The sequence below is a fragment of the Aptenodytes forsteri genome, unplaced genomic scaffold (genome assembly GCF_000699145.1).
Source record: "Aptenodytes forsteri isolate BGI_AS27 unplaced genomic scaffold, ASM69914v1 Scaffold50, whole genome shotgun sequence".
Lineage (NCBI taxonomy): Eukaryota > Metazoa > Chordata > Aves > Sphenisciformes > Spheniscidae > Aptenodytes > Aptenodytes forsteri.
The window spans coordinates 6,822,741-6,847,773 of NW_008795126.1; the positions used below are offsets into that span (position 1 = coordinate 6,822,741).

General features: G+C 35.9%; 1 protein-coding gene across 3 annotated transcripts in view; it reads right to left on the minus strand.

Annotated features, from left to right (window-relative positions):
• Window positions 1–11,678: 11,678 nt before the first annotated feature.
• CDH8 (cadherin 8) overlaps window positions 11,679–25,033 on the minus strand; it is a 138,885-nt gene continuing 125,530 nt past the window's right edge. For all 3 annotated transcript variants that reach the window (XM_009277314.1, XM_019471531.1, XM_019471530.1), the window contains 2 exons: window positions 14,875–15,126; window positions 11,679–13,741 (listed from right to left, as the gene is read on the minus strand). In XM_009277314.1, coding sequence (XP_009275589.1) covers window positions 13,248–13,741; window positions 14,875–15,126 — 746 coding nt within the window. In that variant the 3' untranslated portion in view covers window positions 11,679–13,247. The remainder of the gene's footprint in view (window positions 13,742–14,874; window positions 15,127–25,033) is intronic.

The following is a 25,033-nucleotide window of genomic DNA, read 5'->3' on the forward strand; positions in this document are numbered from 1 at the left end:
TGTTAAAAGAAGAGACTGTAAACAGACAACAGAAACATGAAATCTGGTATTTTCTATTACACTTTCTTCAGTTATAGTGTATTCTGTTAACTTGTTCAAGCTACTGTATAGTCTGCTTTAATATCAATAGGAAAGAAGGCTATCCTGGTCTTACATGACATGCATAGGGTTTAGGTTAAGGTTCCTGTTTTACTACATTTTTCTGTGTGGCCCTACACAAGTCCTTTAGCGTCTCAGTTTCAGTTCTGTAATTTGTGCAAGGTGGTTAATAGCACGCTGTTACAACATAGAGGTGCTGTGCAGGTAACAGTTAAAAAAAGCGGGGCATTCAGCTACTACAGTAATGGAAACTAACATTAAAGAGACAGAAGTGTATACCTCCCCTTCAATTCTCTTAGACTCTTTGTGGAATCAATCTCAAGAAAAAAATCTTACCGTGTCTTGAAATCCTAGAGTCTCTAAAGTCTGGCTATTAATTAAACTATTAATGTGTTCTTTCTCTGCTCCACTATGGAGACAAATAACCAGGCTAATGCTTTAGGAACCTCCTGTGAATAACAGCAATTTTTTTTTAACCTCCGTTATAATTTTGTCTCTCACCAATCCAGTATCATTCACTCCTTTTTTCCTTCTTTTCTACCTTTCCACTAACCTCAGGCAATGTAAGGGCAAATTGTTCATAATCTTTCTTTATTGATGAGATAGACTTCAGAAATTATCTAGCTTGAATGTCATATTTTAATTTTTTTTCAGAGATTCTATCATTTAAAACAAGCTCATCTTCTGTTCTTTTCACACAGATATCCATAAGCACAGTACAAGTTCCTGAAAAGGACACTATTTTGGCACATAAGATATCCTTTTAAATGAAAGAAGTTATGATTAAAAATCACTTATTAAGCAGAACTCAAACATACCTCAAAACATGTGATGAACATACAATTCATCTATACTATACCAAAGGGGTTTATAATTAAAAAAAACCCAACTGACTAAATGGTATTCACCTTAGTAAAATACATCTACCTTCTTGTCAGAAAACAGAGTAGAGGTGGGAGAGGAGATGAGAACTGGCAGGAGGGTTGATTTTTTGTTTCTGGCCGCCCCACATTAAATAAAATTTTAGCATGCAACACATTCCACAGGAACATCATCAGCAAAGCACACAGACATAAGGCAGGAATATTTTTTTAGAGAATAGCACATAAAATAAGACAGGCACAGAGTAAAGGGTAATGAGAAATTGACCATTGTTCTGAAGTATCTGCTTGGGAACTATATAAATCCTCTTTCTTCATCCATGTATTACAATGACAATTCCTACCCAAAAATTCAAGTTATTTATAGTATCAAATAACTTCTTTAAGCTTATTGTATATTTTTACAAAACAAGATCTGAAAGCCCTTTTTTCTTAACTCTCAAGAGGAATTAATCTTGCAGGGGACTAGATATTTTAGTTCTAATCTTCGCCTTTTGTTTTGATTCTAATGCCTTTCTTTACTCACAGTAATATGTTCAGTGTTACCATGAGAGAGCAAAAAAGCCATACTCTGGTCCCCTGATGAGACAGAATTACACTTTCTGGTAAACCTGAACTCATTTATGCTACATCTAAATAGATAGTCCCAAGAATGCATCCAAGGCTCTGTATCCTACCTCCATATACAGTCCTTCCTCATACACTGGTTTTCATGGAAAAAGTGAATGTATTCCATGTATTCCAGACTCACGGGGGAAGGAAGCCACTACAAATTTTGGACTTATTTAGAACTTGTACCAACAGGGGAGCAGATCTCTAGATATTTCTCAGAATCTTTCAGTACCTCTCCCCACATTTATTTGAGATGCAGTCTTAGATTTCTTAGTGAATTGATTCTTAATTTGCTTTCTAAATACCTGGATAATAACAGTCAGACATAGCCAGTTGGTCCAGAAATGTTGGGGGTTTTTTGGTGGTTTGTTGTGTCGGGGGTTTTGTGGTGGTTTTTTATTTACATCCAGCTTAAAGAAAAAAATATGCTAAATGCTGAAATCATCCCATGCCTTAAATCACTGAAGCTCTCATGGACTTCAACTTAGCATATTGGTTTATGCCAGCATCCACACCAGGGTCTTAACCACTTCTGTTGTGAAGATTCTTTCCTTCTGTCCACTCAGAATTGCCTTTGTTGCAAGCTGTCGTCATTGACTCTTGCCCTTTCCCTGGGTGTTTTTGGGAAGAGTCTGACTCTTTTTATTATTCCCCTTCAGGTATTTGAAGACTGCCACTAGGTTCCCCATTACCCTTCTCTTTTCCAGGCTAAACAAACCATCTTTTTCATTCTCCAGCATGGTTTAGGCTTGTTACTTTTCACAGACAAACATGACAATTTTTCAGCTATATGCAACTAAAAAGGATGTGTAGATGGTTAGATGTGCAGAGAGGCTATGGAATTTCCATCCTTGGATACTTTCAAAATTTAGTTATACAAAGACCTGAGCAACATTGTCTACTTTCGAAGTTAGGGCTTTGAGAAGGAGGTTGGACTAGAGGCCTCAAGATGTCTCTTCCAAATTAATGTTTTCTATGATTCTATGAAAAATATGAGAATGCTCTCTGGCATCATGTTTCTGTGATATTCACTGCCTGCTAGACAGCTGTGCAGTGTGGATGCTCATTCCCGGCTCAGTCAGTATTGTCCACAGTGTGTGTGTATCACACTGAAGGATTCGTTGGCAATCAAATTTAGGCTTAAACCTGTGATTTCAAGAAAAACTTTGAGTTAGCTAGCTCTTCTTTAGCATCAATACTAACACGATCAGGATCATTGTAGTTCTCTCCCTAATACACGTACAAATTAGTTGTGATGGGGAAATCCGTCTGTTCTGGAAAATGGTCTCTAAAGAAAAAAAATATTACTACGTTCCTTTGTTGTTGTGAAATTCTACCGAACTGGAAGACAATAATTTTTTTATCCAATGCTGTTTCTCTGAAATTGACCAGTAAAGATGGTTCCCTTTTTTAAAAAGATGACCTCACATATCTTTCCTTCAGTTTGCAATAGGCAAAGGAGCTGTATAAATATCATCAAATCAAAGAGATGAAATACTGCAACATCAGAGAGAAATAATGTAAGATATTTGATTGTCTTTCACTTTGCATGAAATTATATTTAAGGCATAGTGAGATGATCAGACGTCTATTATTGCTCAGATCGTGTGACTCTGATGATGATTCCTTTTACAACAAGAAAAAATGAAGTTACTTGTGTTGCAGATAAGAGCAGTGAAGAAAATAACCTGAGTAGACGTATAAGTTTTCTAATAGTTATCTCACCAGAATAGAAATGCTTGAGAACTGTATAAGACGGACCGTTAATCCTGTTTATAATGCTGAATGTCAGGGTGCTAAATGTCCATGTTTGCAGAATCTTTTTCAAAATTTTGATAATTTCTTTGTCATTCTCTCCCATACTCCACACACATACTCCGTCTCGTATTTATAATGTATTTGGGAGAAAGAAATTCTGGGTTTTTATTCTCATTTATGCTGCTTTCTGCTCTGCTACTCATCCCAGGAATCACGACATTCCCAATCTGATTTGGGGTTTACTGCATACTCACTAAAAACAATTATACTCAGACTCAGATTGCAACACAGTGATTTGATTGTAAGTGACACCTTATGGTTTAGCTGCTCATTCACTTTCAACTCTTGTACATTATTTGAATTCTCACCAGCTGACTGGTACAATTTTGAAGATTTTCAGCTTACACTGCACTACAGAATTGTAAAGCCATTGGGTACAGGCATGAAAGTTACAATGATGTATGAGACTGCCAACATAATGGCAATAGCCTGCAAGTTTGAGGCTTATTCTCTACGTTTGTGTCCTCAGAGAAAATCACTGCAGTGCTGAGGGCCATATTTTGTGGGTTTAAGTGTTAATTAAGTGGTGTATAGGTCTCACTCTGGTTCCCTGCACAGGGGAAGCTTTTACCCTTTGAGCTACGTGAACTATTCACAACAGTATTTTTTTTTTCTTTTTTCAGCTGTACCCCTTTTTCATCATTAGCCCTTCACAACTTCTAGAAACATGTTTGAATGTTTTATGTAAAGCTTCAAGTGCTATGAATACAAACGGCATTCTATAAACACTTCCAAGTCTTCATAATTTGAATTTCAGCTTTCAAAGAAAAATGTTTGGATTCCTAGGACAAATATAAAAATGATTGCTACACACTTACCTGATCAGGTATTAGGTTAGATCAGGATGTCTTGTATTACATCTGACTTAGTGCCTCTCTTTGTTTCTCACTGATTTTTTTGTGCTTCACCTTCCACCTAAAAGCAATTAGAAACAAATGCCAAAACAGAAATAGGCAAATTAGCCCTTCTCAGCCTACAGCATCCCCAGCTGGTGCAGCAGGCATTTGCTAGGACTAAGCAGTTCAGTACCCCTTTACTCAGTAGTGCATTTTTACTCATAGAAATCTCTGCAATAACATATCACACTGTATGGAGCCCTACACAATTCCTCCTCTACCTTAGGCTACTATATAACAAAAAGGTTGCTCACTTGCCTCCCAGAGTTTGTATGGCTAGGTCCACTCTCTGAAATGCTTATTCAGCCTGCTGTTTTCTACTCTCATATGAAAACAAAAAATTAGGATGACAAAGCATTTAACAGCATAACACTAAAACCTGGAGCACAACCTGTATCTTCCCAACAACTTTTCTTACACCCTGTAATCCTCCTGTTCTCTCTGAAGTTCTCACATTTTTTACCTGTCGTGACTTCCAACAATTGAATGTATCCAAGCTCTCCATGAGGACTACAGCTCCCATAATTCCTTGTTGAAAACTAAATTGATACCAGGCCATCAAGTTTCATGATCCACATGAAAGGACCACTTGCAGCAATAATGTGTGTTCTCTTAACAGAAATAATTTTCCCATGTCTGTCAGCATACGTATTTGTTTCCACAAAATATTCCACAAAGCACACTGAAAATATTACTGAACTAAAATGCTGCAGCCACTGCTCAATTTTTCGTAAGAAGAAACGATAGATTTCAGTTACAAAAGAGTTGTATGTATATTGGTACTTATAATCAGGCTTGAATGATGTAGGAGGAACCCAAGAATGTTCAGCAGTGGAGACACGGTTTTCAATGTAAAATGTAACTTTCTATCAAAAAAACTTACCTGAACTCTCATTATATTTTCTCCTCAGTGGAGAATAAGGATTTTATCCGTGTACTCTGTTCCACAGTGTAAACATTTGGTGTAGCATTTCTTGGGGTTAAATCCAGCCCCCTTTGTCATGCAAAGCTAGCTAGCAGACATTGATTTCAGTGCAAGTACCTTTTGGGATTATTAGAATCCGTATGTGGGAAATGAAAATGAAAATGAAAACTAGACTGAATAATTCTGAAAATTTAGGAAAAGATATCTGGGTTTTTTTTCTTATTTTAAATGTCTTTCTTTTTTCTTTCTATTCTCAACTAGAAGCTGGTTTGTGATAACAAAACTCTTAACATTAAAATGTGCTCATTTGACCATCATGATAAAATAAGGGGAAGTAGATTCTCAAAATTAATAGATTCTGTTTGTGTCACATTAGGGTTGCAAAAATACCCACTCACCTAATTCTTTCATGCATCCTTAAGTGATAAAATATATTCAGAAACAGAAACTGTGGAAAAACTTGAAAAGAAGTTATTAAGGTAATCACAGATTCATGAGATACTTTTCTTCCCTATCTGATATTAGCACACTGCCTGAAAGGAAGGGGTTCTTACTAGAATCTGAGTCAAAAAGCTCTCAAACATGCAGCCATGTGGACAAGACCAGACACAATGCTAAATTTAATTACTTAATTAATTAAACAAGCCAAAAGCATTTATGAGGATGGGACAGAAAGAAGAGAGTAATGTAGACTTCTGCTCTGGTCAGATATTAGGCTGGGTCTATACAATCATGGGCTGAAAATTTCCTGTTTGTTTTGTAAATTATAAAAAAGAACCAGCAGACATTACGACAATCTAAATAAAGCCCGTTTATCATCAACTGTTACTTTTATTCAAGGAAGAAATATTATATACCATAAAATAAATGGCTGCTGTTTCATGTGAAATTAAAGGGTTGGAAAATATCCATTAAAAACCTACAGCATTCGATGATTCATACTTGACCTTTTTCTGCAAGGATTAATTGTATCTCCTGCTCTGTGTTGCAGTGACATTTTACCTAACAATACCCTGCCTTTATTTGGTACAACAGGTTATACTGGGTTGCTACAGCTTGAAACAGTTAAGACCTGAAACTGCAGAAATTGAAAGGAAGCCAGCGCTGACTGGAAGACTGTAAAAGCCATCTTAATACAAAGACTATAAAGCTACATCTACCCCTCTGTAGGTGACAGGCTTTTGGCCACCTTCACCACTTTGCCATGGAACTTACCTGGCAGGAGGCTGGGATAAGCCCCTGCCTTGGGTAACCTACAAAATAACCATGCACTTGATAGTTGCAACAAGACCCCTTGGTTGTGTGAAGCAGGGAGGTCATATGTATTGCTGAAATAATCTGTTACTTACCTCTAATCAGCTGCCCACTTGCCTGTATCTCACAGCTGAGGTGCTGGACCAGGACTTTGAATTCAGCTCTGGATTCCACTTGTGCATCTGTTTTGGGGGATAAAAACCTATTCTTTCCTTGCCCATAGCTTTAAGTCATGACATACTTTTTTGATAAAATATAGGAAAGTTATTCCTCAACAACGTCTGAAGACACTGAGGTATTCCCTTGCATGTAAAACTCATACCAACTGCATGTGAACACAGCTATACCAGTGTATTTGAAAATGAGTCAAAAACGAATCACATCTGTGGCTGGAAATGTGGGACTCTTGGAGTTTATTTTAAAGGTGATTCAACTGGTTTTGCATCGCTTCCACTTATAGAAATCATATTTCAGTTTAAAAAAATGCACATCTTTTACTTTCATATTAATTGTTGAAACTGCCAGCTTGTGAAATTTGGCAGAATGAACTGTATCAATGTTGCCATCAGTGAAAGCTCCATTAAGAAAGAAAGAAATGACAAAAAGACACACACACCCCCCACCCCAAATATAAGACCTGTTTTACAATTCAAAAACCAAGCTGTTATGAAGAGAGGGAATTGACTTTTTTGCTGCTAAAAAAATATTTTGAAGGTAAAAAATCAAGGCTAGATTTAGATGACACAAAGACCCAAATAAGATACAAAATGAGGCCCCATTCCAGAATCATCCGTCCTTTTACCATCAGTTATCAATGCTACCTGCCTTCTGTCTTACCGGCTGTTTATTCCAAACTTCAGAAATCAGAACCTTTCCACATGAGTAAAGAAAGAAATCTGTATGTCCATAAGCACCATGGAGTGAGTCTGTATATAGGTAACTACCACAGAATAGCTGACCCGTGTTCATCTGATGAATAAGAATTTGAGATGCCACTATTGGACTTTAAGTAGTTTGTTGGGAGTGCACAGAAAAAGAACAGTTCTATTTTGTATACATTGAGGAGAATCTTTCCCTGGATATATGTGGCGTGATGAGATCTCCCTAGAGGAACATCTGCAAGATTTTTATTTTTCCAGGACTTTGAGGAGAGGGCACTACTGCCCTCATACCATAAATGCTTTCTCCATTCATGTAATGAAACAGGTAACCTCTACTCATCCCTTCTGTCTGCCTGTCATCATCACACAGACTTCATTCAAGCAAGCATCTGAAATAGTGGGAGGAGAAGAAAGGGAATTTTGTGAATTATTACATATCCCCTCTGAAGAGAAGGCTGAAATTTTCATTTTGTTCATTTCACTGGTTTAATTTTTGCAATGGGGGGGGGTAGGAGGAGAAAAAATAAGGAATGGTTGTGTTGCAATGCTAATGAGCACATTTACAAGGCTCTGCCAGAAACTCTGTACTTCAGCTTGCTTTTATTAGCCATTTCAGAAGATGTCTTAGTTGCAGTTGCACAAAAAGCATTGTCAGGGCTTTTATAATTTCTCATTTAGAATACTATGACATTATTTGGAGAGGGACTAGTTCTCCAGCACATCAGCCGGTATCAGTATTGTATAATACAGCAGCTAGACTCATTTTGTGGTGTGATTACAAAACCCATCACAGTGAATTATACAGCAAGTTAAATTGGTTTCCATCTTCTGCAAAGCCAGAATATTATCTTGCACAAATAGTGTACAAATGTAGAAATAATAAAAGTCCAGCTTATCTGAACGATAGACTACAGAAAGCTTCCACTGCTCACTCCATCGATACTCTCTATCTGCTGCTAATGACACCTGCTACATTCTGAAAGCAAACTCTAATAATGGTGAGGTTTTTTTCCCCCTCTTTTTTTTCCTTTTACTAAGCTTTAATTTACTAGGACGTCCTGCCACTGCTAAAAACTTTCCAAATCTGAAAAATAATTTTTTGAGTAACCTCTTTTCACTTTTCTTGATCAGAAATACTTGTGAATGTATGTTACTACTGAACATTCTTCCTATTAACTAAAAAGCACCATCATTGGCTTTAGATTTTTCAGCATAATTTAAAATAGAGAAACAGTCCTTTGGTATAAGTAACCCAGACTGTTCACTATAAGTCTTCCTATGATAGGTTTTTGTACTACTTCTAGTCATGCTTTTTATTTTTTTTATGCAGCACTTGAACTCATTCAAGTAACAATACAGTCCTCTGACTACATCTGAAAAGTAAGCCACTTGCATACAGTTGTTTGTTGTTTTTTTATTTTGGCTTTTTTTAAACACAAGTAGGATAATAAGCGAGAAGGAAGAGAGCTTGGTGAACTTAACTATCCCGGCCTGGCTGCTTCTTTCCAGTCACTGAACATACCACCTGAAACCAGCTGGAAAAGAGCTATGTCGTCTTAATGAACTTACTTCCTAGCATTATGTTCACAGTATTATAGCTCAGGATAGGTGAACTGGTGGAGAGAGGGACAGGGAAAAGGAGAGAAACAGTCAAATAGCTCAATTAAGATTGAAATTATATCCCCAGAAAATCAGATACAAAAACAGACTACCTGCCAAGGTTTCCTCCAGCTGAACAGACCTTGGAGAAGCTTTCTAAGCCCATTTATCCATTTCTAGAATTCAACGACCATGCAGGCTGTTAAAAAATTTGCCACACACATATGTAGGCACATGCAACTGTATGGATGTAGTATAGTTGATTTATTTTTCTCTGTATATTAAAATCAGCAAATCCACCTCTAGCAGAGCTGTACAAATAAAGTTATTTCAAACATACTATTTTGCAGACATTCTGTCTGTTCTCCAGATTGAGAATTGTTACTGCTGCGCTGTGACATAGTTGATGGTATTTGGAGTTGCCATAGTGTTAAATGTTTCTCCTGTGATCAGCAACTGGTGATTTAAATGAAAATCTTCAGCCATTTTCTCTCCTGTATATTTCACAGTCATTTCAAATTCATCATCGACAAAAAGGTATAAATGATACTGGGTGAAAAATGTATTGTGTCTAAATGAGCTTTCCATGATTTGATTTCAAGGCCACAGCACACAAACAGCATATGCTTTCAGTTACTGTAAAGGACAGAACATGCTGAAGACCTTTAGTCATCTGAGTTAAAATTAGTAAACATGTACACACATTCACTTCACAGTACTTGCATACTGAAATGCCTGAGCTGAATTTTGTGTCTGGACAATGTCCAGGCCAAAAACTTAGAATTCCAGCTTTTACGTGTGAGATGATTTACTTTAGCAGTTCTGACAAATGAGTATGAGACATAGCTAGGTGAAGGCAAGCCAGAATCAATGGGACTTTAAGGCGCTTGGCACTTGTAAAAGATTTTAAGAATTTAATTCTCAAATTTATCAGTATTAATAATTCTAATTTAATACATTTTCCTTGTCACTTACAATGAGTCAATTGTTAATTAAATGTTGTAGAAAAAGATGAATTACCATTTTACATGCTTAAAAACAATGTCGCTAATATGTCTAAATCTAGATGTGAAATGTAGGACGATATGATTCTAATCCCCCTAAATACCGTTGTTATCCAAAACAATTTTATACTGAACTAAAAGGAGCAAGGACTGGAAAACTGAATGATCAACATTTAAACCTCTAACATGTATTGGTATAAATTTTATATTCAAATTACATGGAATTAGTTGGCAGAATGAATCATTTCCCTTTGGTGGGGTAGCAATGGCTTCAAGAAATAGTACGTCACTATTGACAGATCACAAATTCATTAATGTTTTTCTCCCCTTTGCATTGTAGATATTCACGTTTAAAACCTGTATAAATGCACAATTTACAGCTATGCCCACCAGTAGTAGCTACCATCTCTTTTTGACTGACAATGATAACATTTCTGTCATGCTTTGCCTCTCCTACGGTGCCAGTGATGGGATTTTTTTTCCTGTTCACTATTGACAGATCACAAATTCATTAATGTTTTTCTCCCCTTTGCATTGTAGATATTCACGTTTAAAACCTGTATAAATGCACAATTTACAGCTATGCCCACCAGTAGTAGCTACCATCTCTTTTTGACTGACAATGATAACATTTCTGTCATGCTTTGCCTCTCCTACGGTGCCAGTGATGGGATTTTTTTTCCTGGAAATCTTATTACTGAATGCGCTGTCGTGGTCTCAGATGGAACTTTCAATCAAAAAGGCAATCAGAAGGTTATCCGTTTGTGAGTTTTCCTACAAAAGAGCTCTGCAAAACTCTACGGCATATACTATAACTCATAGTCAGAGCTACTTGCCCTAAACGCTTACGTGACTATAGACAATAACGTGATCCATATCTCTCAGCACCTTCCTGTGCTCCTAGGAGTGGGATGTAGACTAGAAATTGGCTCAGTCTAAGTTTCAAATCAGTCTTTTGCATTTACACTGCTATTAGATTTGGCACGGCAAATCAGAACACCCTGGCACTTGGTGCAAGCGATTAGTAAGAATGTGTTTGGCTGTTATTACAGTCTGTTACATAAATATGTTTGATTTCATTGAAATCTTGATGACTGCTTCTTTTCTGTCTTTAGATGCCTTCACTGTTTAGTTTATAGTATTACCAAAATTGCTAGATAAAGTTATTCAGAGGATTTTTTTTTAATGCCATGTAACTTAAATGAATTGGATACTTCATTAATTTCTATAAAATCTTTATAATACATATAAAAGTGGTGTCACCATATTAGTTGTCCGCAAATTAGTCATTAAAACCAGCCATGTAACAGCTAAAGAAAAGTAAATGGTTCCATTTTGAAATACAGGCAGAATTGGGAGTGATGCATTAAGACATTTTTGTTTGCAGAACAAACATTACTGAGGAGCTTAAAAAGAGGGGATTGTTTTTACTAGCAATACTTTAACAAAAAATGTGTGAGGTTATTTTTCAGCATGGCGTAGTGAATTAGACACGCATAACCCTGTGGTCACAGGCTGCTGCATATCTAATTCTGCAAACACTGTCAAAAATTGCTTCAAATATTATCCTTTTTTATTTTTACTGTATTCAACTAATAAATAAATGATTTTGAAGGAACTACATTCCTTAACACACTGTGAAGTTATTCAGGCAGATCCCTTTCTGCAGCGTACATGTAAAACTTAAAGAAAAGCAATAACAAGAAAAGTATTTATAAAAATATATTTCACAAAGTAGGAAACAATACAGAAGTTTCTCTGAATACAATACATGGAGTAAATAAACAAACAATAATATAGCTTCAAAACAAAGTAGAAAATTAAAATGATTTGCATGTAATACGTAGTTTTATTATACATTTGCTACTTCTAAATGGCAAGTTTGCATTACAAACTGAGTATGCTTGCAGCTTCTAGTGTTGTTCTTTCTCTGTGTGCAAGAGCCCTGGTGCATCACTATGAATATTATAGAAAAGAAATGCTAGTAACATAAGCAGTAAAATTATGTACACACTGGTTCCTGCTCTAATACAGTGGAGAACTATAAGCATGTTTTTTACTGTACTGTGTTTTGTTTGGATTTCTAAAAGTCTATAGTTTAAATATTCACATGAACCAGTTTACTTCCAGCTGTTTGTGCTTGTATTAAAAACACCAGGTATGAGATTTATGAAGAAGATATAAAACTGTCAAAAGTTTTCTCTGGGAAACTTTTATGCCTGCCAGCATTCTCTTAAAATTCAGCTACTGCAAATGGATAGGTTACTGTTTTAACCTGCAACAATTTGTCATTTTTCTTTTCAAAATGTACATGTATTAAACATTCATTATATATAGAAAAAAAATCTAACGGATATAATTTAGTTTTCTTCATAATCTCACTCTATAGATTATCAGTCTTAATAAATAAAAGCAGTAATGGACATCAATAAAATATTTATTTCAAAGATTAAACAAATAAATTCGATCTTTAGCAATAAAATCAGCAATTCTTTCATATATGTAAGTCCATCCCCCTTCACAGTTTTTTCTTTCCTTTCAGAAGACGAAGCACAGGATTAATCCTTCTTCTAGAAAAAGATCCTTTTGTAAAGCAAGGTTTTGTAGCCCTGCCTCTGAATCTCTGCACATTAGTAGGATTTATTATCCATCACTGGAATGGATTAAGAACATGTGAATATTTTAAGGCTTGACACAATATTTAAAGATGATATTCAGTCTGTGGTTACGTGGCCAACAATTACTGTATGTACAATGTATGGTCACTGCACAGTAGAAGCCAGTAGGAATTTACAATGCTATATCTATTCAGCATTGCTAAGAAGACCAAGATATTGCTTTTAACATTTCTGTGGCGGGATCTTTGTTGGCAATGCAGAAACAAACCATTAGCTTTACACATACTGGCAGGAGCTACTGTTCAACAGCAAAATCCCTGCAAGTCCATTTTCTAAGAAAGCACCAATTTCTATTTGTTCTTTTCAATTCACTGAAGATAATCAAAGATCCAAATCTCCATCTTCAGAGTGGTCAAGTGAATATCAAAGATCCAAAGACTTCTAGACACTCCACATACTTTACTTCACACTCCACAAGACTTAACCTCCTAACATATACTTTTTTTTTTTGGTTCAACATTACAATGTAGTTGATTTTATAGATGACTGGCGCTAAACTTGCCTCTAAAACAAAAAGCCACATTGGTTTTAACTAACAGCAGTGGCCCTAGAATATTACATGATCATTAAGTCAACAGTGAAAAAGTTTGTAATCCACTGTCAAGTTTCTTTGTCACTTTCTCCAACTGAGTAAAGTTCTCCAAGTCTTTTAAAGCGAGGACCCCATTCACTGAGGTAGTCAAAATTCTGATCTGAGTCTGACGTAGAGGACTCCAATGAACTAAGGGAACCAGCTGCTGACCCTCTTCCTTCATAGCCATAAATCTGGATAGAGTCATATGGTGGAGCCGTGGGATCATTATCAGCTTCATGAAGCCTTACATTAATAAATTCATCAACATCAACACCATTAGGAACAGGTGCAAGACCCTGCCTGGGCATAAATTGAAGATCAGGCTTAATATCCTTACGAGGCAAAAATCCATTAATTCCATCCGGATTTTGCAAAGTTGCAATGTCAAAAGCTTCTGTATCTTCTTCTCCACCTCCTTCATCATCATAGCGAATAATATTTTCCCTCACATCTTCATCATCTTTGATGATTAGAGGCTCGTTCTTATGTCTTCTTAATGTTACAAACAGCACCACGATGACTGCAAAGAAAGCATCACAGGCTGATTAGGTAAAAAATTTCCAGTCAAAGCACTACATGTTAAGCGCAGTTGTGGAAGGCGATAGGTTGCTTTTTGTGAAAATAAGAGTAATAAGAGTAGTGAAAAGCTGGAAGACCTATAACTTCAACTCCATTCAAGTGATGAAAATTTGATCAGAAGCTCTGGTTAGTCCTCTAGTTTTCTATTATCAGCTCATATTTACATCTGAAGCTCAACTTTATATAAGCAATAAGATTTCACACGCTTCCATTTCTGAGCCTTGAATTTAGACAACAACTTTTCCCTTTGGAAAAGTTACAAACCTTGGTTAAGTCAAGCTATCATCATTTACTGAACATAATCTATAACTATCTACATTATGGATGGAGTTTTCCAAAATTAGAGGGTGTTTTTCTGAAAACATAGTCCTGATGGCAGAAGGAAATTGGTGTCTTTTTTTACGTATTGCAACAGACTCACACTATAAAACTGAAAAGAGAATGAGACAGTAAGGGAGAAAGAAAGAGCTTATATACGTCAATTTCACAATCATGGACCGATGCATAAAAAGCTCTAAATTGGTTACACTGTTGTTTTTGCAGCTTAATGCTGAAATCTCAGTTACTGATGTAAATCTCAGTTACAAAGTGAAGCTGCAAAGTGCAGAAATAGGCCTCCTCCTTCACTGTTCTCTCCCTCACTTGCTTGATGTCGTATAGAAATCGTGTGTTTTATTAAAACATACAGTGCTTCTTATCTTGTAAAACTGTAATGTCTCTTATGCCATTACAATCCAGAATAAACTCGTACAAGTCTTAGAAGATACAATAAATCCATTTTCCATCATGTGCAGTATATACTGTGTTCACCTTGCTCCTTAACATACCTGATCTGATTTTCAGTTTCATATTCCATACCTGTTTATTATGTAACTTGTGTAGATTGGGATTTTGCTTTATGTGCTTTTGTTCAGTTCTTAGTACAGTAGGGATGCAGTCCTGACAGGTCTGTCAGTGCTGCTGGACATTACATTGTATTAGATTGTATGTCCTTCTACGTGACTTCTTTGCTTACTTACAGCCACCCAGGAATCAGAAAAATTTTGAACACCAGGCTGTGAAATGAATACATACCTAGCAGCAAAATGATGCAAGCTAATATTGCAATTAGGGCTCCCATGCTGAGTCCAATGGGAAGTACGTATGCTTCAACGTTACAGGACTGGACAATGCCATCACTGCTGCAACCACAGACTCGAATAGTGAGAGTACTAGTGCTGCTCATGGGAGGATTCCCACTGTCGCTTATTATGATTGGCAGTAGATATACTTCTTGCTTCTGTCGGCTGAATCCACTATGCTTTGCCAATATGCTGAGAGTATTATCTAAAAAAGGGAAAATTTGCATTGTTTCACCACATAGAATAACTGCTAAACCCACAGCTTTTTCTTAATGCGTTCAGAAAACCTCCATACAAACACATATGCACTTTATTATACTCATTATACCAGCAGCATATGACACAGAAATCCGTCCCCTTTCTGTCTGGCTGCCCATGCCCCAAATGAACGAGTGCAACATACGCATTTTCTTGTGTCATGTGGTATGATCATAATGGCAATCCCTCACTTTCTTCTCTGCATACATCCCTATAGATGTCTTCCCGTCATAACCCATCACTGTTTTTCAAGTCACACGGTCATAAAAATTCAACCAGTACAACAAAGAGAGAAATGAAATGTTAATGTAACCCAAACTTAATAAAGCACATTCATCAATTAAAACAAATGTTCCATGCATTATAAGCACAAATTGCACAACATTTTGCCCTGCTATAAAAGATTCTTCTTTTTTATTAACGAGCAATATAAGACAAACAAAGGAAAAGCTGAATGTATTAAAAGTTGTAGGCCTAATTTTCAGAGATCTAATCATTTATTGGGCCTCAATGATGAAAATAGAACAAACCAAAACAGAATGTATCTCCTACGAAGGCAGCCAGAGGAAATGAGTCTAGGACATTCTTACCTCTGCACACATATGCAGATACTTAATTTTAGAAATGTATAGAGGCATCTGACTACATGGCATACTACCCAGACATAAAGTTACACAGTTAAACCTCTCACAGTCACTCAGTTCTCAGTTCACCATCAAAATGATTACAAGTTGATTTTACTTAGGGTAATCATATAGATTCTATTGTGTATAGTTGTAAGAATTATAGATTCTAGTCATTTAACAACATACTACTATCAAATACCAATGATCTTGTATGTGCCAGACTGCTAAGGTATAAACCATGATTAGTGAGCATGTCAAATATGCAAAACACTTTGATTTATTTACATACTTAAATATTCACTTTAGCTTTTGACTGCTTTACTCTGTGGAATAATAAAAAAAACTTAATTCAGTATTATGAGTTATATACTAACAGAGTGCATGTTGACTTGTACTAATTTGGTTTTTGTGTTCTTTCATCAAAAATAACACCACAAATTAATAAAGAGATTCCAATGCACACAGAAGAGGAATGTGTGTGTGTGTTACTGAGGAATCCAATGACAATTTAAAAATAAAGCTGCACATCATATTTGGGAGAAGGAGATTGTAGCTCCTTTCATTAACCTCTCTTCCCCTGTGCTACCAAAGTTAATTTTCCTAAGTATCATGAACAAAAGTAAGCCTCCTGATATTTTATGCTATAAAATGGGAACATGCAATCACTAAATGCCATTCCATGGAAGGAAAGAAATTACTGAGAGTTATGTAGCAGGCATAAGGAAGAGAAGACTTGGAAGACAGGCAGTGTTCATATGACAGATACAACAAAGACACAATTCTTGAGTTTAAACCAAAGAAAGGTACCTGAAGTGCATGACAACATGTGTATGCATATACATATAGCGACTGTAAGAAAGCTTTGTATCTGCTTTGATCTTGGTACTGGTCAGGTACTCACTTGAAAATGTGAAATAGTTTAGAAATATTAAATTTGTACTAGCTGTGATCACCAGGCACATTTCTGACAGCCCATCATATTTGTGCAGCATGTATCACTGCCCCAACATAAAAGACACATGTATGCTCCAAATAGCTGGCAGTCTATGAAGTACAAAAGCCAGAGAAAGATGCAGAGAAGGAGGAAGGGGAAAACATTCATGAAGCAAATACTGTAAAGACATTTTTCACATTAAAAAAAAAGATTTGAAATGAAGTCTTTTATTCTTGAAGTCCTTCTTAGTAAGGAGGCATATTAATAAGGAATAAAGGTAGTTACAGAATATAACGATTACAGAATGAAACATTACTAAACTTTATCATGTCCTGAACCTATATCAAGATATCAATCAGTAGATAACTCCTACAGAAAATTCATTACTGCCATAAAACAAAAGATGAAGAAAGATTATTTGATATTTAAGCACATGGGGCAATTGTCTCATACAAAAGAACAAAGAAGGCTTTATTTCCCATTCAGTGACAAAGAAACTGAACTTCAAGTAGGCTCCTTCTGAAGTTCAGGGTCTTTGATTTTGCAGTCTTACTGTATCCCTTCCATGGTGGAATCACCTACCAACCACACTTATGCAGCCTAGAGAGGTTCTTCCTATAATTTATATTGCAGGTTATGTAATCATTTCAGCATTTTTCATAGCATTTAGAGTATGTAACACATAAAGATCAACCTAAAAGTTAACTACTTCATAAAGCAGTATAAATATGGTCACGTCATAATACCTTTGCAGAACAAAAAGGATTCCTAACGATTTTTCTTTCCCGGAATCCTGAGTTTTTATCTATTCAAGTTGGAAACAGTCACATCAAAACCGATGGCACCCTGGAGCTAAATAAATAGTCTAGTCCTTCCTTGTGCCCTTTTTAAAATTAAAGGAAGCATATGTGTTTACTGAAGATAAATTTCAGGTATAAGCTCTTAAGAATTCTGACAACTCAAATAGAATCAAACTCCTTGATGATATCCAGTGTTATATGTGCCACTATGATGCAGTGGAAAAGTCAAGTATGTTTTCAGTCAACAATTAGCACACATTTAGAATTAAGCAAAAACTGCACTCCTCCTTCTTGGTTGAATGTGTCAGAGATTTAAACACACGTGTGCAAGTTAAACCACTTCCAGTGTCATACTTGCTCTCTAGCTGAACCGCAAGGAACAAAGGGAAATGTTATGTTAGTAAAATAATAAAATAATATTACAGCTAAGTTTTCCTGAATATTGGTGTGTATAGCTTTACCAAAGTAAGAGTGACTACCACACCTATTGTAATGTGTAAAAGATACATTTTTTTTCTGATAGCATTCTCTTCCTCCTCCGCATCCCCCCATTTTCAAATACTGAAAAATAAATTTATCTGTCCGTTTGACTTTCTCCTGCAAAATTAAAAATATCTCAGCATAAGTTGCATCCTTAATCCTTTTGCTTTAACCTTTCAAAGGAGAAAAAAAGGTGTGGGGTTCAATTTCCAGCTCTTTCTGTCTTAGACAAATCCCACTCAGAAGTGTCACATCTGTAGTCATTTATTCAGAACTCCAGAGACTTTTACAGTTATATTACACAGTGACTTCTTGTGCTCTAGAAATCTGTACTGATACAGCCTGTTCCTTCCTATAAGCCCTTCTCTGTCCAAGCTGGAGGAAAAGATTGATATGCTGAGCCCTGGCATCCCTGCCCTTTACAGATATGCAAAAGAGGTAAGGCCCCTGCTTCAGGAAGAAATGAAAAAAAGAAGCTGCTCTTGTTGGTGACAGCTTCAGATCCCTTCCATCTTTCTGACACACTCACTGCTACCCTGCCTGGTTCAGACAATTCTAATAAGCCAGAATCAGAGAGTAAAACAAAGTAAAAAAAGAAGAGTACTATAAAGAGACAAATAGAAGAGGGCAGAAAAAACAAGAGGAAGGAGGAGGGATGGAGAAAATAAAGTGCCCATTTCTGCCAATCAATGAAGCTATGCTGAGTATAAGAAACTACTTGGTACAAGTAATGGTTATCAATTCAAGTTCAAAAGAAATGAGATAAAGTAAAAGTTGTGCAAGATATTTGGGACATTTAGCTGAACTATTTAAGTGTAAAAGAAGTTGCAATGGCTGAATAGTTAGTACTAGTAAGAAGAGATGCAAGACAAGAGGAGAAGAGAATAACCTTTCTTTTTTTACAGAGGTTTTCTTTTTGTTAAAAACTGCTGTGCTAGACTAAAGTTGAATTTGTTGTGCCCGGAAAGAAACTGGCAATCAGAAGCAGTCGATAGGAAAAGCAAAATGCAATGACCAAATTGTTTTGCCAATGGATGGCAAATACTCAATTTTGCTTTGGGAATTTTGTTTAGCAACAAATTCCTTCCCCTTCTTTGCTATGTCCTAAAATAAATATACCTTGGTGTTGCTGGAGATGTGACTCTTGAGTGAAGAACAATGACTCTTTAACTGACATTTTAGTTGGTTCCTAGAACTTGAAAATAAATCCTAGCAGCTGATTAGCAACAAACTCAATTTATCTGATTTGCTTTCTCCTCTCTGTGGACATTCCCCTTATCTGTAGCTGACAAAACAGCAGGAATCTCCTCCAGGAGAAACCTCCAGCACTGCTGCATGAATTAATTTGGCAGCAGGTGCTCAGCAGGAGAGAGGACAATCACTTTCCACTCATCTTTCCAATTAACCCGCTGATCCTTCATTATAGCGCTGTTCAGGTTATTTATTTACTCATGTTACTTTTAGAAAAACAAGGAAAATTACATGCAGAAAAAAGAACCCCTCTCTGTTAATAAAGCTCTGAGGTAACCCGCCACAGGCAAAGAGAGACACTAAGTCTTTGCCTCCAGTCAGTGAGGTATATTCGGGAGGTCCTTTGACATTCTCAATCAAAATGACCTTCCCTGAATTCTGTACCCTTCTATGTGGGGAAGGGATTGAAGAAGTTCATTGAAATGCCAGAGTTCTATTAAATGCCATTTCACTGATAATGTACCAACCACACGGGATGGGCTAGGAGGTATATTCTGTCCTGCAGGCTTAAGGAATAGTGTAAGATGAGTGATCTTAATAATTGTCTTAACTCATCACAAATTTTTGCATCAGTGTAAGGTCAGAGTAACACAGCTCTAGGAATGCATAACTACAATTTAGATCTGGAGCTCCTTTTTACCTTTTTTTAAACATAAAACCAAATCAGTCATTTAGATCACCAGATGACTCTCAGTTTCTGAAGTTTACAAGCAGATTTGCGAAACAACCGTGAAAGAGACTGTTATGGGAATATCTCCCTCACAGCTGGAACAAAGAATGACAATGCAGAAGGTCTTTACAAGATGTCCAGTGTGATTTCTAGACAAAAGTAGTTTGAATAACCACAACCAAGGACATGCTTACCACAGGGCCAAGTGCTTCCTGCAGATTCCCAGCTGTTCCTAAGACCCCCTGATCTCTTTTGAGATTCTTGGATGAAAGATTTTGAGAAAAAGTAAATGTAATAATTTTAATACAAAGCTACTTTCGGATTTGCTGGACATGGGTGTCTTTAATGGCATCGACATCAATCTCAATGTGAAATTAGCAGGCAGGCAAAGTCAACTTCTTCATCTTCCACTTTGTACAAGAATGCATGTTGCAATTTAAGTCAGACAATAAAATGACAGAACAAAAGTAAAAAACAGAAGTGGTCAGTGTACAGCCAAGTGTCATTTTCTCTGCACACATTATTGCAATTCTTTAATTCCCTCACGGTCTCTAATATTTTGAGATCAGTGGACTTCCCTGCTGTGTAACCTTACACCTACATAGCTCTTTCTGTCTTTCTTTTTCTATCCCTTTTATAATGTTCTCAGAAAGATCAAATCATTAATGGTATTAAGGACTTTGCAGTAGAAATTGTTATCGATGCTGGATATGTTACTTATGCGAAGAAAGAATTTTAATTGGAAACTTTACAGCTGGAAACACTGGAATGACAGAAATATATGTTTCTTCATGTTTATTAGAGCTATCTCTGTGTACATTTTTTGGTGTAAAACAGATTCTCTGTAATACAGAGTCCTTTGGCACAAGCAGAAGAGCAGCAAGAATATCCTTACTGTGATACTCCCTGCTTTTTTTGATAATGAAAAGACAAGGACAGCTCATTCATTTCCTTTCTCAGTTCATAAATGGCATCTATTCTCACATAAAAACTTGAAATAACTGAGTAATTAAGTTATTACCATCAAGGCTTCAGTGGAAACTACCAAAGTGCAGGCAGAAAAAACAAAACGTATGACGTTCTAAGAAATGTTAGCTATAGAATATTTAGCAGTCATCTGCAAACGCACTAGAAGAGAACATTGAAGAGAATGCTAAGATAGCATTTCAGCTCTTTGCATAACTATTAATTCATGTGCGCGCCTCCTGTAATACTTACTATTCAGTACTGGAGACCTTACAGCGTTAAACACAGATTTTCAGAAGATCTGTAGTAATACTGGTATTTTTGTTTTTCTTCAAAATTCAAACCTAATGACAGAGAAATAGTGGAATATAGGGAAGATTCCAGTCCCCATTTTAGAGACTGGGAAATAATAAAGTTGTCCGAAGACACGGAAGTCTCTCAAAAAGTCTCTATATACACTCCATGAGCTATAAGCCATATCTTAATTATTATTCTTTTGCATATTTTCTCAATAGTACATACCTTTCTATAAAAGGATTTACAAATAACAGATATTTAGATTGGTAGTATCACACTGCAGAAACAAGACCAAGGAATGCAGCCCCAACAATTCACCATTCATAGTCCCACATGTGATATCTCTCTGTCAACTCAACTGTTTTGAAATCTTTTTTTATTCTCATAATTACAAAAGCAGTGGGCAAGTATATTCATGACCTGCTTTCTGATCTAGCACAAAAACCAGAAGCGGCAACTCAAAGCATACCCTCATCAATGTTCACCTTGTAAAAGAACATTATTCATAGACGGGCCCTGAGCTGAAAAAACAATTTGTATGTTTCAGACTACGCTTAAGTACAAGTTAGAAGCATCAGTTTCTTGCTTCCAAAAGAACGCAATTAAAATGCTTCGAGAGATACACACATGTTTATGTAAGACAGGTTTTTTTGTTTCTGCCTTAGGCTGTAACACTTTTTAAATAAATACCAGATTAAAAGGGAACAATTTTGAGTTTGCATGTTATAAATTTGCCAATCATTAGTAGATGAAAAAACAATCTATTTGTTCATTAGTATAATGATTTTGTTTCATGATTAAACTTAGTATTTTCAACATGGATGTACTTATGCACACCGAATACATTTTAGTGAGAACTCCTATATGTATATATGTTAATATATATACACATGTGTCATATGTAATATTTTACACATGTACTAGATCTTCCTTGATGACCGAGTGTCTCAAAATCCTGTTCAACAGCAGTTTACAAGAAAGATGACCCTTTGTCTAATCTGTATGGTAAAGGCATAAATGTTCTATTCAAGTAGAAGGCCTATAAAATAATCTGAAAATAAAAAGAGGCCATTTTTATAGTATATTTTGTCTGATTTATGATAGCCAAACCATATGGGCACTGAAGCATTCACAGGTATTTCAAACTGACCTGCTTTTCATGAATGTCAAAAATTTGTGATGTCTTCAAAAAAGTAGATTGATGACCTCTATCAAATTTGATAGCAGACAACAGGTTCAAAAGAAAAAAGTTTTCGTTCTAAAAAAATTCAGCTGACTAATCAAACTGTCTATCCTGTACCATAGTAGTCATATGCCATACTGACATATACAATGGCAACTCACAAAACATTCCTATGACACATTAGTAAACACCTGAATGAATTTTTATTTTTCTAGAGACCTGGACTTTCTGGAATCCCTTGAAACATCAATAAGAACACAGGAAAAAAAGTATTTCATGGGAGAAAATGTACTGATGAGGAGAAGAATTGGAAAATGTCACATATTTTGTATCTTTGATTTTTTTTTTTCTTTACCAATTGGCCTAAATAATAATAGCTTATGCCAGAATTGAACTGCTGAATCAACTAATGAATTAAAAAACTAAACACATTTCTAGGTCATGTATTCCTTTGCAGAACTAAAATGTGCTGCTGGGAATTTTGAATCATGAGCAAAGTAATATTTAATCATGTATAAGAATACATCATTCTCATATGTTAAAATTGCTTGGAAAGGGGAATAATCATGTTAATACTACTGTGATGCAGAACTTGTAGTAAATAAATTCTTGGCAGAATAAAAAAACCGAGACAAATTAACACGAAAGTGATGGAATAAGCATTTCCTCCTACCTTTTTCCTTTGAAAAATGTGAACTTTATATAACAGTCTGTATAATTTCTAGTTCTATTCCTTTGGAAAAGTCTGAACTTTAGATAATTGTCTCTTAAGTATTCTAAAACTTTCCTTTGACCTTTAGTCCAGCAGAGCTATAATCAAACATATCTGTATGGTCACTTGCAGTCTAGCAGCAACTCTTGTATTTTGTACCCTGGTTTTTTAACCTGTTGAAGGAAGGATAGAAAATCCCTGCTGAAGAAATAATGATGTAGAAGCACACATTGCATGTGAAACAATACTCATTTTATTGTTAACGGGGTAGAGAAATAATTAGGATATAGTACCTCTCTCTCTTTTTAATTTACAGATACTTATGGCAAGTCAAATGAGGAAACTTTGGGCTCTGGGTCTGTTTAAGCTACACAGTTACCACAGTTGTCTGAACTGTACCCAACATACCAGGTTTTAATCTCACCCACTCTGATGTTATGCCCATTTATCTCTTCTGAATCCCCTGGTGCCAGTTATGAATGACACTCCCATAATCTGAAGCAAATTCAGACCAGTGAAAATGTAAGATATGCTAAAACAGTACTGGCTTTTGCCTCTCATTTTTCTCTTCTGTATTGAACAAGCCAGCCACAAACTTGTTTACTAATAATCACATTGCTTTGACATGCTTTACTTTATTCGGATCACATCACTACATGGCATGTGCATTGAATGTTACATCTGTAAAGTGTAAGAATTAATGCAGGTTGCCAAGCTCTAGTTTAGAAAAAGAGATGAAATGGCTGTCAAATGTGCTTAGCATTAAAAATACATTATTAACACAGCAATTTGCATAGACTGATGGATCATTTTGAAATCTACATATTCTAGTTAATGTTATTATCTTGTTATTTTAACCAAAAAGTTTCAGAAAATAATACTGTGTTTTATAATTCTTTGATAAAATAATGGCTATATTTTGCATTTGAACCAAGAACTTTTCATTACTGTGTTACCAGATTCCAACAAAATGCTGCAAAGATAAACAAAAAAGCCAAAATATCCCAAGGCTTTGCCATCTGTATTCTCTTTAGGGATAATGGGTTCTTATTCTTTCTATGAATGCGTACTTACAAGTGCAGTCTAGGAGGTGAAACTAATGAAAGATAGGTATCTAAGGCCCTTAGGTCACTGTGAGATTTACAGTTTTACACATTACATCATTGACTTGGGGTTCTCTCATGTGTAAAGCTAAATCTCAAGCAGATTCAATGAAATTTATAGTACTTTTGGTAGGTGATGGAAGAGTTCCAAGAATTCCATCCTATGTTCTTCACCTTCCCCACTTCACACACATCCTTCAATTCTTACTTCAGTGACTTACTTCTAGGGTCTGGAAAAGTTCAGAGTCTTCACAACTATGAAGACAATCACAGATGTTTGAAGTGAATCTTTCTTTCTAGAATGTAAACTATGAATACCATAGTAAGAAAATAAAACTTAAGCAGGAACATTTTGGTTTTTAAATGTGATGTGTACATGTGGCATTTAAGTGAGTTTCACACTAAGCAACTTAACATTTACTTCTCCATGCCATGATAATTGTCTTTTCTGTTCCAATACTGTATGGAACATATATATGCACACGGTAAGAATTTAAAACAATTTACCAGTAGATCATATAACAGTCCTTGAAAGCTGAATGTGGAATCGGACATATCAACCATATTGAAGTTTTGTTACAACAGTTAGAGAGTCAAATTCAAGGCATACCAGTGTATTTCTATCATGCTATTACTTTTTTTATAATATTCACTTCGAAATACAGTGGCAGAAAGAAACCACCAGACTATAAAAAAAAACAACCAGCATTTATTGGAATGCCACCTATTTGTACTGGTGTAATAAAGGTCTTGTCAACACTTCCATTACAAAATGCCAATTTTCAGGGGTTTATAACTCTGACATAACAACTTACTATGAGAAGAAATTAAG